The 15,250-nt window shown below is 40.0% G+C and overlaps 1 protein-coding gene across 11 annotated transcripts in view; it reads left to right on the plus strand.

Moving 5' to 3' along the window:
* The window catches only part of NCOA6 (nuclear receptor coactivator 6), a 109,429-nt gene that overhangs the window by 54,329 nt on the left and 39,850 nt on the right, over positions 1–15,250 (plus strand). For all 11 annotated transcript variants that reach the window (XM_043604701.1, XM_043604713.1, XM_043604709.1 and 8 more), the window contains 2 exons: positions 3,780–3,935; positions 10,672–10,794. In XM_043604701.1, coding sequence (XP_043460636.1) covers positions 3,780–3,935; positions 10,672–10,794 — 279 coding nt within the window. The remainder of the gene's footprint in view (positions 1–3,779; positions 3,936–10,671; positions 10,795–15,250) is intronic.

Genomic DNA, 15,250 nt, shown 5'->3' on the forward strand with positions numbered 1-15,250 from the left:
TGTTTTTAACTCTCTGGTCTTTAGTTTCCTTACCTGCAAAATGAAGAGGTTAGACTGGGTCTTAAAGGCCCCTAAAAGCTTAGAAAAATCTTACTTCATGGTTCTACTTAAAATGTACTTGAAATTTGCCTTCCTGAATTTTGTTTATTTCTTATTTTTTAATGTTCACTTTTGAGAGAGAGACAGAAGGCAAGATGGGGAGGGGCAGAGAGAGGGAGACAGAGAATCTGAAGCCGGCTCCAGACTCTGAGCTGTCAACACAGAGCCCCAAATGCAGGGCTCGAACCCATAAACCGGGAGATCATGACCTGAGCTGAAGTCAGATGCTTAACCGACTGAGCCACCCAGGTGCCCCTTGTCTTCCTAAATTTTAGATCAGGCTGCCAACTGGCAACCTGTTGGATCCAGCCTGCAACCATGTGTTATGGCTCTACTTTAGTTTTGTTTGTTTTGATGTTTGAATTTCATCGCCAATGCTTTAAAAATTGAAATATTTTGCATACAAATCTAGATTTTGGATTTAACTCAAAAATGGAAAGATTTGATAACATTGAACTCTCTCCTTGTCCCAGGCAGTGCTGAGGAGCAGCTGCTATTGAGGGCAGGCCCTCATCTCAGATAGTTCCCATCTGGCCTCTTCATACACTTGGATTACCTGTCTAGGTCTTGTAGGCATTTGTGGTTTTGAAACTTGGTTAGAGGTTCTACATCATTTTTGGTTAGCACAGTTATCTAATCTCATCAGACATAGTACAAAGCCTAGATCTTACTAATTTTTTTAGGCTTGGTGGGTTTTTTTCGGTTTTTTTTGTTTTTTTGAGATTTGATGTCATTTTCTCAAGGGCTTTTTTATACCATGTAAAGAATAGTATTAGAGAATTTTATATGTTAAACTTACAGTTATTAACATCATTGTCACTCTAGTCTTATTCACAATATATTACAAGAGCCTTTCCAGGTTAGAGCAGCATACATGAAATTAAATTTTTATAGTCCTAATATATCATATTACACAGAGATAAGAGTGTCAATGAGCACGAAAGTGTTTATTGCTCTTATAATTACCCCCATTTTTTCTTGTTTGAGATTGCTGAATCAGGGGTGCCTGGCTGGCTCAGTTGGTAGAGCATGCAACTTTTTTAATTTTTTAAAATGTTTTTTATTTTTGAGAGAGACAGAGCACAAGCGGGGGAGTGGTGGAGAGAGAGGGAGACAGAATCTGAAGCAGCTCTAGGCTCTGAACGGTCAGCACAGAGCCCCATGTGGAGCTCAAACTCACAAACTGTAGATCATGACCTTAGTCAAAGTCGGACACTTAACTGACTGAGCCATTCAGACGCCCTTAGAGCATGCAACTCTTAATCTCCAAGTCATAAGTTAATCCCCTACTTTGGGTGTAGAACTTACATTAAAAAATTAAAATAAAAAAATAAAATAAAAAAATAAAATATGGATGGATAGCTGAATCAGTTTGTTTATGGCTTTCAAATAAATTGCCAAACCCAGATTTATGGTGTTATCAGATTGTATTCTTGGTCCACAGTATTTTAAGTCAAATGTCAAGTATGATGGAAGTTAAAAAAACTTTTGATAAATATAACCATGTTATAAACAGGATTTTTCTACACCCATATCATAAATAGATAATACCATAAGCAATTTTGATGTATGTCTAGACTTTGAATGAGATTCTGGTACTCTTTAGATTGGGCATATATACTCTGGAACTAGGATCCCTCGCTTCCTACCTTTTGCTTTTTGGAGGCATAAGTGTCATGGAAAGGAAATTGACCTGAGAATCAGAGCTGGGTATTAGTCCCATCTCTGGTGCTGCTAGGTGACCACAGGATTCTAGGCAGATCACTTAGCCTTTCTTGGCCTCAGCTTCCTCACATGTAAAATAGACTTGGACTAAATATTGCCTAATCTTAAGTTCTATAATTGTATTACCTTACTGCGGTTAGCAAGTGGTCTTTAATATCCACATTAGAACAAGTGAACTCCATGTCTGGATGAATTAACTTTCAGTGTGTAGTGGTTTTGGAGGTGGAAGGGGCTTTAGGCAACATGTAGGCACTTTATCTATAGATATATCTGATTTTGACAACACATATGCCCATATGATCCATTTTCTTGATACTGGAATGCATAAATAGAGGATACCAAAGACTTAATTTAGCCAAGTTCATAACAAAAGGGAAAATTATTTTGCCTGGGGTTATTGAGAAAAAAAATTTTTTATGAGTTAACTGGGCCTGGGATTTGTTTTTCATCTGTAAAACACAATTACAAACAACATTTAACCTCCTCAGTTAAACTTTTGTACCTTCTTTTAAAAACATCCTGAAGTTTGCATTGACTTTTCAGACTTGCTGAAATGCAGGGTTTTCATATCCTAACTGAAGCTTTGTTGTCAAATTATATTGTTTTTCCCTTCAGTGTGGTATGCTTCAGTGAAAATTATACTCTTATTTAAAGCAGGAAAAAATTGGGGCGCCTGGGTGGCTCAGTCGGTCAATATCCAACTTTGGCTCAGGTCGTGATCTCATGGTTTGTGAGGTCGAGCCCTGTGTCGGGCTCTGTGCTGACAGCTCGGAGCCTGGAGCCAGCTTCAGATTCTGTGTCTCCCTCTCTCTCTGCCCCTCCCCTGCTCATGCTCTGTCTCTCTCTCTCATTAATAAATAAATGTTGGGGCGCCTGAGTGGCGCAGTCGGTTAAGCGTCCGACTTCAGCCAGGTCACGATCTCGCGGTCCGTGAGTTCGAGCCCCGCGTCGGGCTCTGGGCTGATGGCTCGGAGCCTGGAGCCTGTTTCAGATGCTGTGTCTCCCTCTCTCTCTGCCCCTCCCCTGTTCATGCTCTGTCTCTCTCTGTCCCAAAAATAAATAAAACGTTGAAAAAAAAATTTAAAAAAATAAATAAATAAATGTAAAAAAAAAAATAAAATTTTTTAAAGCAGGAAAAACTTTAAAATCAAAGACAAAAAAAGCCTTCTTCTTAAATTGAAGGATTTATGGGACACTAGAAGAAATATCTTCTTCCTGTCTTTGTGAATATCTTGTACAGAGATACTCATTATTTGTTTGTTTGTTTATTTATTTATTTTTAAGTAGGCTCCATGCCTAGTGTGGAGCCCAACATGGGGCTCAAACTCACAACCCTCAGATCATGACCTGAGCTGAGATCAGTTGGAAGCCTAACCAACTGAGCCACTCAGGTGCCCCAATACTAGTTAATATTTAAATAGGACTATGAACTGGCATAGTCTGCATACTGTATTTTTGTATTTATAGAATTTCAATGAAATGTGAGACTTAAATATTCTCATGATGCCAGTTCACATGTATTGAATGGAATCCAGAAATAGACCTTAGTCTATTCATTTAAACTTGTCTCTCTCTTTCTCTCTCTTGTAATCCTTACTCCATCTTACTACTTTCCATGTATTTACTGCATGTGTGTATATCAGGGCCTGTGCTAGGTTTTTGGCATATATTTTGTCATTTAGTGCTCACATTCTCATGAAATAGTTTTTTCATGGTTTTAAAGAAGAGAAAGGTAAGTTTCAGAAAGGTTGAATAATTTGTTCATGGCCACTCAGGTGCTAAGTGCTAAAACTGGAATTAGATTTGAAGTCTATCTAATGCCAAAGACTAAGTTCTCACAGCTACTCCAAGGCAATGCTCTGCCTTGTTCTTTTGCTTTTGGTTAGTTTTGTTTGTTCCATGTCTTCTGGTGGTTAAAAGATTACTAATATTATTCACTTTCTTTCATGACCAAGAATCCAGCAAGCTAAAGGTACAGAAGGTGGAGCCCTGGAACAGCGTGCGTGTGACATTCAACATCCCCCGGGAAGCAGCGGAGCGGCTACGGATCCTGGCTCAGAGCAACAACCAGCAGCTTCGGGATCTGGGGATTCTCTCCGTTCAGATTGAAGGTGCCTATCTGGACCCAGATCATAACAACAGTAGAATGTAGCATGATTTTCTTTGCTGCTTTGTCTGTTCCCCTCCTGTTTCAGAATGCCAAGTAACTCACGTAACCTGTACTTCCAATTGCCACACCTTAGGGTAAGGAGGGATTGAGGCTCTGTCTGGGTGATGGTTCCACATCCATAGCTTCAGACTCCATTCCCTTGGCTCATTTTGTCTGTCTGTCATATTTGGATTTTATTGGCACCCTGACCAGGAACTGATTTGTCTTTTTTTTTTTTTAAGTTTATTTATTTATTTGAAGAGAGAGAGCATCAGCAGTGGAGAGGCAGAGAGAGAGGGAGAGAGAGAGAGAATCCCAAGCAGTCTCTGCACTGTTAGCGTGGAGCCCAGCACGGGGCTTGAACTCACAAAGTGTGAGATCATGACCTGAGCTGAAATCAAAGAGCCAGGTGCTTAACCAACTGAGCCACGAAGGTGCCCTTTAACTTATCTGTTGTTTAAGGAATATCTAATTTCATTTGCTTCTGTCTACCAAATAAGCTTTAGTATTTCTTTAGTCATCTAACAGAGATTAGGAGGCCCTAAATAGTCCTTTTCGTAGCAGTATTCATTTTTCAAATATTTTGCCAGAATGGTCTTTTCAAAATGAAAATACACACACACATCCACACACACACACACACACACACACACACACACACACACACACAAACACACACACACACAGTATCCAGCTTAAAACCCCTGCTTTGGCTTGCTGTTATTCACAGAATAAAGACCAAACTTCTTACTCTAACCTCATGGAACTTGTGTGGTCTGACCTCTACTCTACCTTTCTCATCCAATCTTAACTCACCCAACCCTCCTCCTTGCTGTCTATTCCAGCCTCTCCAGCTTTCTTCTGGTTCCTTGAATATGCATTTCTTCCTCCTGCCATGGACCCTTTGCATTTATGTATTCTCTATATGGAATATTGTCCCTTACCAATTCCCCCTTCCTTAGTTAACACCTACTCAGCCTTCACGTATTAGCTTAAATCTTCTTGAGGATATATTTTCTGAACTCCTTGACTAATTCAGAGTCCTTTGTTATATGCTGTCACAGAAGTCTGGTTTTTGTCCTTAGATCATTTATGTCACACTTTCATCAGAGCAATTGTTTCATTATTGTTTTATTCTCTCCTAGATTGCAAGCTCCAGTAGGGCAGAGACCATGTCTGGTTTTGCTCACTGTTGTAGTTCTGTTTTCCTGGAATGTGTTAGTTTCCTGAGTAAACATATGTTGAATGAAGGCAAGGGAAGCACACACATAATAGCATCACTTTGCTTTAGCACTTGGAATACAGTGATAAGTATAATATGGTCCTTTCTGTTATAAGCTCAAAAGAATTTCCTGATCTTGGTGAGGGAGACAAACCTGTGAGAGAGAAGTACCAGGAAGGGGGAAGCACAGAGGAGGTTCTATCTTTGGAGGCCCTGTGAACTAGAACTTTTCTTCCCCTCCTGTATTGATGCAGACATAGTGGCAACCAGTGATTTCAGCCTTTCCTTCTACCGGTGGGCCAAACCTTCCTAACTCCATGTTTGCTTAGAGCCTAAATGCGCCACAAAACCTTGGCAGCCAAAAAGGTTAATACTTCATATGCAGGAGTGAGACACATTTTGTGCAGTGTAGGATTGTACGTTGCTGTGCCCCCAAAGGGGCAATAGCAGCAAACAAATGAAGATTTAGAGAGGATTATAGGTAGAGAAATGGGGTAAATCCCATCATTTGATAAAAAAGGGAATAGAGGTTTAAACAACAACCAGCCTATTATGAAAAATGGTCGATTGTCTAAAAGGATCCAGAGAAGTAAAATTAATTCACAGCAATCTGTAGGATATAGGATGAACTTTTGGGAAGAGTGGAAGTAAAACAGCTGTTGGCTACATAGCACTATGTAGGCCGTTTATATTTTATGAAAACATAAGTGGTTTCTTAAACTCTAAACGTTTTATAGTCTGTTACCTATTTATGTGAGTTAAAAGGGCTTTGAAAACTTACATGGTAGTGTTTTCCACTGGAGAAAGGAAACACCAGTTTCTTCTTTTAATCAGACCTACTTCCCCTAAGTTCTTTTAAAAAGATAAGGTGCTGGCTCCCCTTTATAGCCGTAAATTAAAGCATAAGTACCATCAAGAAAGTAAAGTAGATAACATGTATTTCAAGAAATTGTGAAATTCACGTATGGTAGTGATTATCACATTACAGAAAAGGGTCCTTTAACTTTTAGGGTATGCATATGTGTCCCAGGTGATCTCCTTTTCTCTCTCTGCTCCCTCAGAATTCGGGCAGGAGTAAAAGTGGTGGCAGCAGCTTTGCTTTTGTGAAACTGGTAATAAGCTGATGCCTTTGTAAGTTGTAAGAGGTGTCTGCTGCAAGGGTGTAAGGTCAGGTTGCACAGCCTATTCTCCATAGAAGAACATTCCCTGTACCCTTCCTTTTTTGAGTTTTGGCCAGGGAGTTGGGAAGACATCTTTTTTGAGTATATTTTGTGTCCCCTCTATTAATTCATGGTGATTTAAAGCAGAAATCTGCAAACTTTTTCTGTAAAGGGCCAGAGAATAAATTCTTTTGACTTTGTGGGCCCTAAGATCTCTGTCACAACAATTTCAGTCTACTTGCAGTGCAAACCAGCCATAAGCAATATGTAAGTGAATAAACATGGATGTGTTCCAGTTACATGTTACTTAAGTATATAGGCAGCAGACTAGACTGTAATGTGGGCCCATAGGCTGTGGTTTGCCGACCCCTAATCAGTGAGTTTGGGAGCCTGTAGTGTTCTTTATGTGTGTTTCTTTGGCACCAGTTAGCTTATATGCAGTTGGCAAATAGGAGAATGATAGCACTATAATGTGAGAATTGTGTGTATTCATATAAAAAGGCAAGAGAAGCTGAAATAGAATAGAAGGATGATTATAAGAAAAAAAAAAAAGAAACTCAGCTACTGCATAGGTGGGAGTCCTTTCAGCTCTGTTTTAAGGTAATTAAGGATGAGAATTTAGATACCTTCCCCAGAAGTGCACCCCAAGTGCACTTGCATGGCTCTTGCTTGTGACAAGTTCACTTTCTCCTGTGTCTGCTTTAACGGCAGCCCCAATGGCTCAGAGCTTTACTGAATCTGCATTATCATAGCATCTTTAACCGGGCATTTCCACTGTAAATGTTCTTGGATATATTGCCTCCACCAGTTAATGTTTTCATTAGAACTCTGATTACTTGGGGCGCCTGGGTGGCGCAGTCGGTTAAGCGTCCGACTTCAGCCAGGTCACGATCTCGCGGTCCGTGAGTTCGAGCCCCGCGTCAGGCTCTGGGCTGATGGCTCGGAGCCTGGAGCCTGTTTCCGATTCTGTGTCTCCCTCTCTCTCTGCCCCTCCCCTGTTCATGCTCTGTCTCTCTCTGTCCCCCCCAAAAAATAAATAAACGTTGAAAAAAAAAAAATTAAAAAAAAAAAAAAAAAAGAACTCTGATTACAAAGCCACATACATTTTGAGTAAGTCCTAACAACATTGTTTTTCCCATAAAACCTATTATTTTCAGTGTGAGTTTTTATAGAATGTGGGGTTTCCCAGGAATGCATTCATCATTTGGAAAAATGCCTATAGTTCTTTGTAAGGTTATAAGATAACAATTCATAATATACTCAAATAGCTAATGAGTACCTACCATGTATTAGACACTGTTCTCTGTATTAAGGATATAATTAGGGTGGCCATATAATTTATCATCTAAATTAGGACACTTTTGAGAGTAAAAGGGGTGCTATTTTTTTTTTTAATTTTTTTTAACGTTTATTTACTTTTGAGACAGAGACAGAGCATGAACTGGGGGGAGGGTCAGAGAGAGAGGGAGACACAGAATCTGAAACAGGCTCCAGGCTCTGAGCTGTCAGCACAGAGCCCGATGCGGGCTCGAATTCACGGACCGCGAGATCATGACCTGAGCTGAAGTTGGATGCTCAACCAACTGAACTACCCAGGCACCCCAAAGGGGTGCTATTGATAACTACCCCAGAACAAAAGATATAAAGGAACCAGGGCAGATTCATGGTTATCCTTGTATAGTAATGGATGTGGCAGACAATAAAACAAGTGAATGAGTAAGTCATTACATGGGATGTGCTCTGAAGAAATAACATGATATTCTGGGGTGCCTGGGAGGCTCAGTCAGTTAAGCATCCGACTTTGGCTCAGGTCATGGTCTCACGGTTTGTGAGTTCAGGCCCTGCGTTGGGCTCCATGCTGACAGCTCAGAGTCTGGAGGCTGCTTTGGATTCTGTGTCTCCCTCTCTCTCTCCCCTCCCCCCCCCCCAAATAAATAAACATTAAAAAAAGGAAGAACATGATGTTCTGATAAGGGTGACCTACCCTTGGATAAGACAGTTGGAGGAGGTCTTTTGGAGCCTGTGACACTTAAGGTTACATGAACACTGAGAAGTTGGCTCATGTGAAGAGAGTAGAACTATTAGAGGCAACTATTTGCACATACTGTATGTGCAAAGGCCTTGGGGTGAGAAGCAGCTTTGTGTGCTTAAGAAATTTTTTAAAATGCCACTGAGGCTGAATCCTTATTATTGAAGGAGAATATAGTGTGAGTTGAGGTTAGAGCGGTAGGCAAGAGCCACATCTGAGCTCTTAAATATGGTAGCCACAAACCACGTATGGCTGTTGAGCATATGTGGCTAGTTCAAACTGACATGGGCTATATTGATATAGCATGGATATATTGAGTCAAATAAAGTATATTACAATTAATTTCACCTGGGGTTTTTTTTGTTTATCTTTTCACTGTGGCTTCTAGAAAAATTAAAATTATATGTGTGACTCATATTTCTGTTGAACAGCACTGGACTAGATAGATTACTAAGGCCTTTTATACCCTGTTAAGGAGTTTGGCTTTTATTTCTACAACAGTAGGAAGCATTGGAACAGTTTTAAGCAGAGAACTGAAATAATCTCATGTCCATTTCAAGAATAAATACTCTTTCTGTTTAGAACGTCTTAGTGGGGAGCCTGGGTGGCTCAGTTGGTTAAGCGTCCATTTTTGGCTCAGGTCATGATCTCCAGGTTTGTGAGTTCGAGCCTCGCATTGGTTTCTGTGCTGACAGCTCGGAGCCTGGAGCCTGCTTTGGATTCTGTGTCTCCCTTTCTTTTGCCCCTCCCCCACTCGTGCTTTGTCTCTCTCTCTCTCTCTCTCTCTCTCTCTCTCTCTCACTCTCACTCAAAAATAAATACACATTAAAATTTTTTTTAAAAAGAATGTCTTAAGTTTGGTATATTAATAGTTGCTTCCTTTTATTGGAAACCTTCAAGGTCTGTATTCTCTTTTTCTTTTATTCCTAACTCCCAGAGGCAAACAGTTTAGAGCATCTTGTAACCCTGGTAATCAGTCCCTTATTAGTAGGATGTTTGTTCCCTGGGACCAACCAGTCTACCTGCCTGGTGGAAATACTTAATACAGAAGGGTGACTTATCAGTGATAAGACAGGAAACTACTGTGTCCTCATTAGCTTCCTACTTTATCATCTGGCTCTGTAATCCAGAACCCTACAGTACATAAGGAAGGATGCCAAAGAATGCTGCCTTTGACCTTCTTAGCCACTGGTTAGCTATACTTCTATCTGTCCACATGGTGGTGCTATCATCCACAGTAACAATAGTCAAAATTTTGGATTAAGTGCAGGAAGTCTCCTGAAATTTGTTTCTTTTTATCATTAAACCAAGTAAAATTTAAGTAAGTTACCTCTAAGTTTAGGGTCTAATAAGTTGGAACACTTCTAGATGTTACCTACCAGGGTATTGTGAGGTTCAGATGAGATAAAATTTTGTAAGCATTAAAAACTTCATATGAGTGTTGGTCTTATAATTAGATGCTGCAAAAGTAGATTAGTAGCAATCTATCTACTCTTCATTGCATAAATATCTCTAATGGATATCTGTTTATGCTGCACTAGTTGAAAGGGAAATGGGATTTTGCTCACAAATACTACAGTGTCCCTATACCATCATATGTTCTTTCTCCATTAAACTTACTCTTTTCTCTACCTTCTGGTCATAAATTCCCAAAAGGTAATCTAGGAGTTTGAGAGTTTCTGAGAACATTTAATTCCTTCTTGCACACATGGACATGTACACACACATGCACACACTATGAGCTAGTTGAAAATAGTCACTCAGAGTTACAAACTCTCTCCTGACACCATACATCATTAATGATTGTCCATCTGCTGTATTGTGAGGATTGATTATGTTTTCCTTGTGCTTCATGTAAGTAAACTTACTCAAGTGAAGTTGAAGAAAGACCTATATAGTATTGAACCTCCCTTTTGTGTGGTTGGTAAAGTTACCATTGTTCTTTAAAAACACAGAAAACTAAAGTTTTTGTGTACTTGTTTTTATTTATTTATTTATTTATTTATTTTTTCAACGTTTATTTATTTTTGGGACAGAGAGAGACAGAGCATGAACGGGGGAGGGGCAGAGAGAGAGGGAGACACAGAATCGGAAACAGGCTCCAGGCTCCGAGCCATCAGCCCAGAGCCTGACGTGGGGCTCGAACTCCCGGACCGCGAGATCGGGACCTGGCTGAAGTCAGACGCTTAACCGACTGCGCCACCCAGGCGCCCCTGTGTACTTGTTTTTAAAAAACATTTGCATCTTATTCTGATGGTTTCCTTCTTGTAACCTGTAATTTTTTCAGGGGAAGGTGCTATCAACCTGGCTTTGGCTCAGAACCGAAGCCAAGATGTGAGAATGAATGGACCCATGGGAGCCGGAAATTCAGTTAGGATGGAGGCAACATTTCCCATGGCAGGTGGTCCAGGTGAGATCTCCCACTCAGTTATATGACATTTTACTGGTTTCCTTTTTCCCTTTATCTGCTAATGTATGATCATTTGAGTTTTGCAAAATAGGTGGGGATTCCTGACACATCACTGTTTACTGATTTAAGAAAATAAGATTTAAATCACTCAGGAAGGTAGAATTGCAGAGCATGGGCTCATGCTTAAATGTAGATAGATGAGCACTGAGCTGTGCAGCAAACATTTGTTGAGTTCTTATTGTAGGACAGACTCTGCTCAAAGTGTTGGAGATAGAAGTGAATAAAATAGGGACACCTGGGTGGCTCAGTCAGTTAAGCATCACTCAGGTCATGATCTTGGCGGTTCATGGGTTTGAGCCCCTCGTCAGGCTCTGTGCTGACAGCTCAGAGCCTCGAGCCTGCTTTAAATTCTGTGTTTCCCTCTCTCTTTATCCCTCCCCAACTCGCACTCTGTCTCTGTCTCTCAAAAATAAATCAACATTAAAAAATTTTTGTTTTAAAAAAAATAAAGAAGATAAAATTAAAAAAAAAGAAATGAATAAAATGTTTTTTATCTTCAGAATGTTTATAGTATAATGGAGTATGTAGCTTTCCAATTGCCACCCATTTTCTATGAGGCTGAGAATCTGAGCCGAGAGTTCTTTGTGTTTATGTGGAATCTGAAGAATATGTGGAAGAATATGTGTTTTTAGATATTTAGAATTTGAGAGAGTTATAAATTATTTGTTAACTTTTCTAGTAAAACTGAGATTTCTTCTTTAGAGAATGAACTCAACATTCTGTGAATCACAAAATATTAGAATTGAGTGGACTCTCTCATTTAAAGCTGAGGAAACTGAAGCTCACAGAAAGGAAGCAGTTTACCCAGGGTCAAGTAGAAATAGACTAATATCATGGATTTAACTCCTAGTCCAGTGCTCTTATCACTACATTAGTGGCTTTCAAACTTTTTCTGCTTTAGGACCTTTTATTCAAATAAACCAGAAAAGCACAGCTGCTGTGGTTGAAGCAGAGTAACCACCTGAAACTATACTGAGTCATTCACATTCCCACTTACCACAGTAGCTCTTGAAGAAATAGAGCAGAATGGAGAAACTTAATTTATAAAACCATTATTCCAAACTGTAGCTGAAGACTTGGCCATATAAAATTGGGACTAGATTTTTATCCTGGCAGTGCCATTTCCTGGTTACCTCAAGCTAGTCACCGTACCTCTCCAAGCAATGGTTTCTTCACCTAAAAAATCAGATAGTAATGCGTACAGTCTTTTGTGCTCATGTTTGAAGGTGGATGAGCCCTGAGCCATGTAGCTGACATTTACAGAGTTCCTATTATATGTCAGGACCTGTGCTGTTGAGCTGTTACGGAATACCACATGGTAGATAAACAGTACCTATCCTGGTACCTGTAGTAGGGAGTCAGTACAGTTATAGTTCTCCACAGAAATCTGAGCATTTGGTATTATGGTAGCTTAATGAGAGATAATCAGTGATGCTAGTGCCACTACTGAAGAACCAGAGTGGGAAAACTCTGGCCAAGTTGCATATAGTTAGTAAAAGAATAGATCTAGAATGAGAGACAAGAAATCTGGGTTTTAGTCTCAACTCCTGGACAAATGACTTAATATTTACTGGCCGTAATTGCCTGGAAACATATTTACGTCCTAGAAACAATGCTGTGGATCCCTTCCAGCCTTACATTTTTAGGACTCTATTAAAACTGACATCAACACACTAATGCAAGTATCTGGCAAGTAGCAGGCATATTTACTAAGCATCTCTAGGATGTAAGTGTAAATTATAGTGATATAGTTCATTGTCAACATAGGAAACTTAGAAGCTTAAGGTTGAAATCAAGTTAGATTGGAATTTAATGAAGGGTACTGATTGTGCTAATATATGTAATACAAAGTTGAAGGAATAATAAAGTTGAAGTAATGGTCTGTAGTCATACCAACATTTTAACCCCTAGATATCTTTCTTTACTGCCAAGCGTACTTTAGGAATATTTTTCTCTGATGTCCATTGGGACAGTGATTGCAAATAAAATTTAATATTAGGTTGAACATTTATAAACAGAGAAAGTTTTAAGGGAAAGAGATCTTAACTACCCTCTAAAACAATAATAAATGACTTTGGAATTGTCTGTCTAGAATGTCTTGGATTGTCAATTATTCTTAGTATTACTTTCTTTGCTTAGCACTGGCAACAGAAGTTGACTGATAAGCCAGAAGTCTTTTGTAATTAAAAGCCTTTTTTAATCTATAGGATTTTTAAAAAAAATTTTTTGTAGCCATATAGAACTGCCAAGATTAGTAAGGGTGCCATAGTCATTTAGTCATGGTTTCTTGACCTTGTCACTGTTAATATTTTGGGCTGATCATCTTTTGCTGTGGGCAGCTGTCCTGTGCATTGTGGGATGTTTAGCAGCCTGCTTGGCCTCTACCTACCAGATGCCAATAGCACTACCACACCTTCCCCCCTAGTTGTGCCAACAAAAATGTCTTCAGATGTTGCCAAACATTCTCTGGGGGACAAAATTGGCCCCAGTTGAGAACCATGGATCTCGTGCAGATTCCTACCTAGTGCTGGAATATATGTTAGAGTGTCACTACTGAACATGTAGTCAGCATGCTCTTGAACATTTCTGGAGATAGAAAGCTCATTGTAAACTGAGAAAACCTGTTTCTTATCTCCAGAGAACTTTCTTTTTTTTTTTAATTTTTTTTTTTTCAACGTTTATTTATTTTTGGGACAGAGACAGAGCATGAACGGGGGAGGGGCAGAGAGAGAGGGAGACACAGAATCGGAAACAGGCTCCAGGCTCTGAGCCATCAGCCCAGAGCCCGACGCGGGGCTCGAACTCACGGACCGCGAGATCGTGACCTGGCTGAAGTCGGACGCTTAACCGACTGCGCCACCCAGGCGCCCCTCCAGAGAACTTTCTTACTGTCTAATTACCATCTTTGAAAAATGGAGGGGGGTTTCTCAGAGACAAATCCAGTTATAGACAGATAAACATTTATCTAACTGTCCCAACTACAAAACACCCAAGAATGCTAGACAAAATATAACATTTAATGCATGGCTGACCTTGTAAGAACTCAAAGGAAATCCCCAGAGTGAAAAAGAAGTCAAAAATGAAAATTTAAGTAGCAGTAAACAAATGAAGAGATTCTGCAGGGACCAAAGGCTCTGAGTTTGAATGGCCAGGAAGGGATAAAATATGAAACCTTGGCTTGGGTCTACATAAAGAAGGAAGTTATCAATTTGAAACTAGAATTTTCAGTGAAAGGTAGATTAGAAAATTTTCACCCTCTGACACAGAGGGAGACAAATGCAAAACTTACGTGTCTTGGCCTGGGCTCTAGTTGGGAGGTGGGGAAATGGTGATTATGGAATTGTCTTTTCTACTCTGATTCATGTTGGACATTTAATATATTATTATTATTTTTTTAACATTTATTTATTTTTGAGACAGAGAGAGACAGAGCATGAACAGGGGAGGGGCAGAGAGAGAGGGAGACACAGAATCTGAAACAGGCTCCAGGCTCTGAGCTGTCAACACAGAGCCCAACGCGGGGCTCGAACTCACGGACCGTGAGATCATGACCTGAGCCAAAGTCGGCCGCTTAACCTACTGAGCCACCCAGGCACCCTGGACATTTAATATATTATTGAAATGACCCTGGAACAGTCAAGCTAAATTATTAAGTGGTTCTAGACTGGTAATAATTGTTGATGCTCTGGAGGGACACATTCTCAACCTGAGCCATTGCAGACTTCTCATAGTTAAAGCCCTTGTATAAATGAGTTTATACTCCAGATTCATAAAATGTAGGACTAGACTCCCTCCCTCCAAAATTCTAGATAATTTATAATAGTAGGAGTATCAGGGTATTTAAAATGATGAAAATCACAAGAGAACAAGATACCATTAAAACAGAATTTTGGAATGGCACCTGGGTGGCTCAGTTGGTTAAGCATCCAACTTTGGCTCAGGTCATGATCTCCCCATTTGTGGGTTTGAGCCCCACATTGGTCTCTGTACTGATAGCTCAGAGCCTGGAGCCTGCTTCTGATTCTGTGTCTCCCTCTCCCTCTCTGCCTCTTCCACACTCATACTCTCTGTCTCTCTCAAAAGTAAATAAACATTAAATAAAATTTGAGGTGTGCCTAGGTGGGTCAGTCAGTTAAGCATCCGACTTCAGCTCAGGTCATGATCTTGCGGTTTGTGCAAGATCACTCACTCTCTCTCTGTCTCTCTCAAAACCCCATGGGGGAGGGGAAGAAAAAAAAAGAAAAAAAAAAAAAAAAAAAAAAGAGGTTAGAATGGGAGAGAGCCAAAGCATAAGAGACTGTTAAAAACTGAGAACAAACTGAGGGTTGATGGGGGGTGGGAGGGAGGAGAGGGTGGGTGATGGGTATTGAGGAGGGCACCTTTTGGGATGAGCACT

This window comes from Prionailurus bengalensis, chromosome A3 (genome assembly GCF_016509475.1).
Source record: "Prionailurus bengalensis isolate Pbe53 chromosome A3, Fcat_Pben_1.1_paternal_pri, whole genome shotgun sequence".
In the NCBI taxonomy this organism is placed as follows: Eukaryota; Metazoa; Chordata; class Mammalia; order Carnivora; family Felidae; genus Prionailurus; species Prionailurus bengalensis.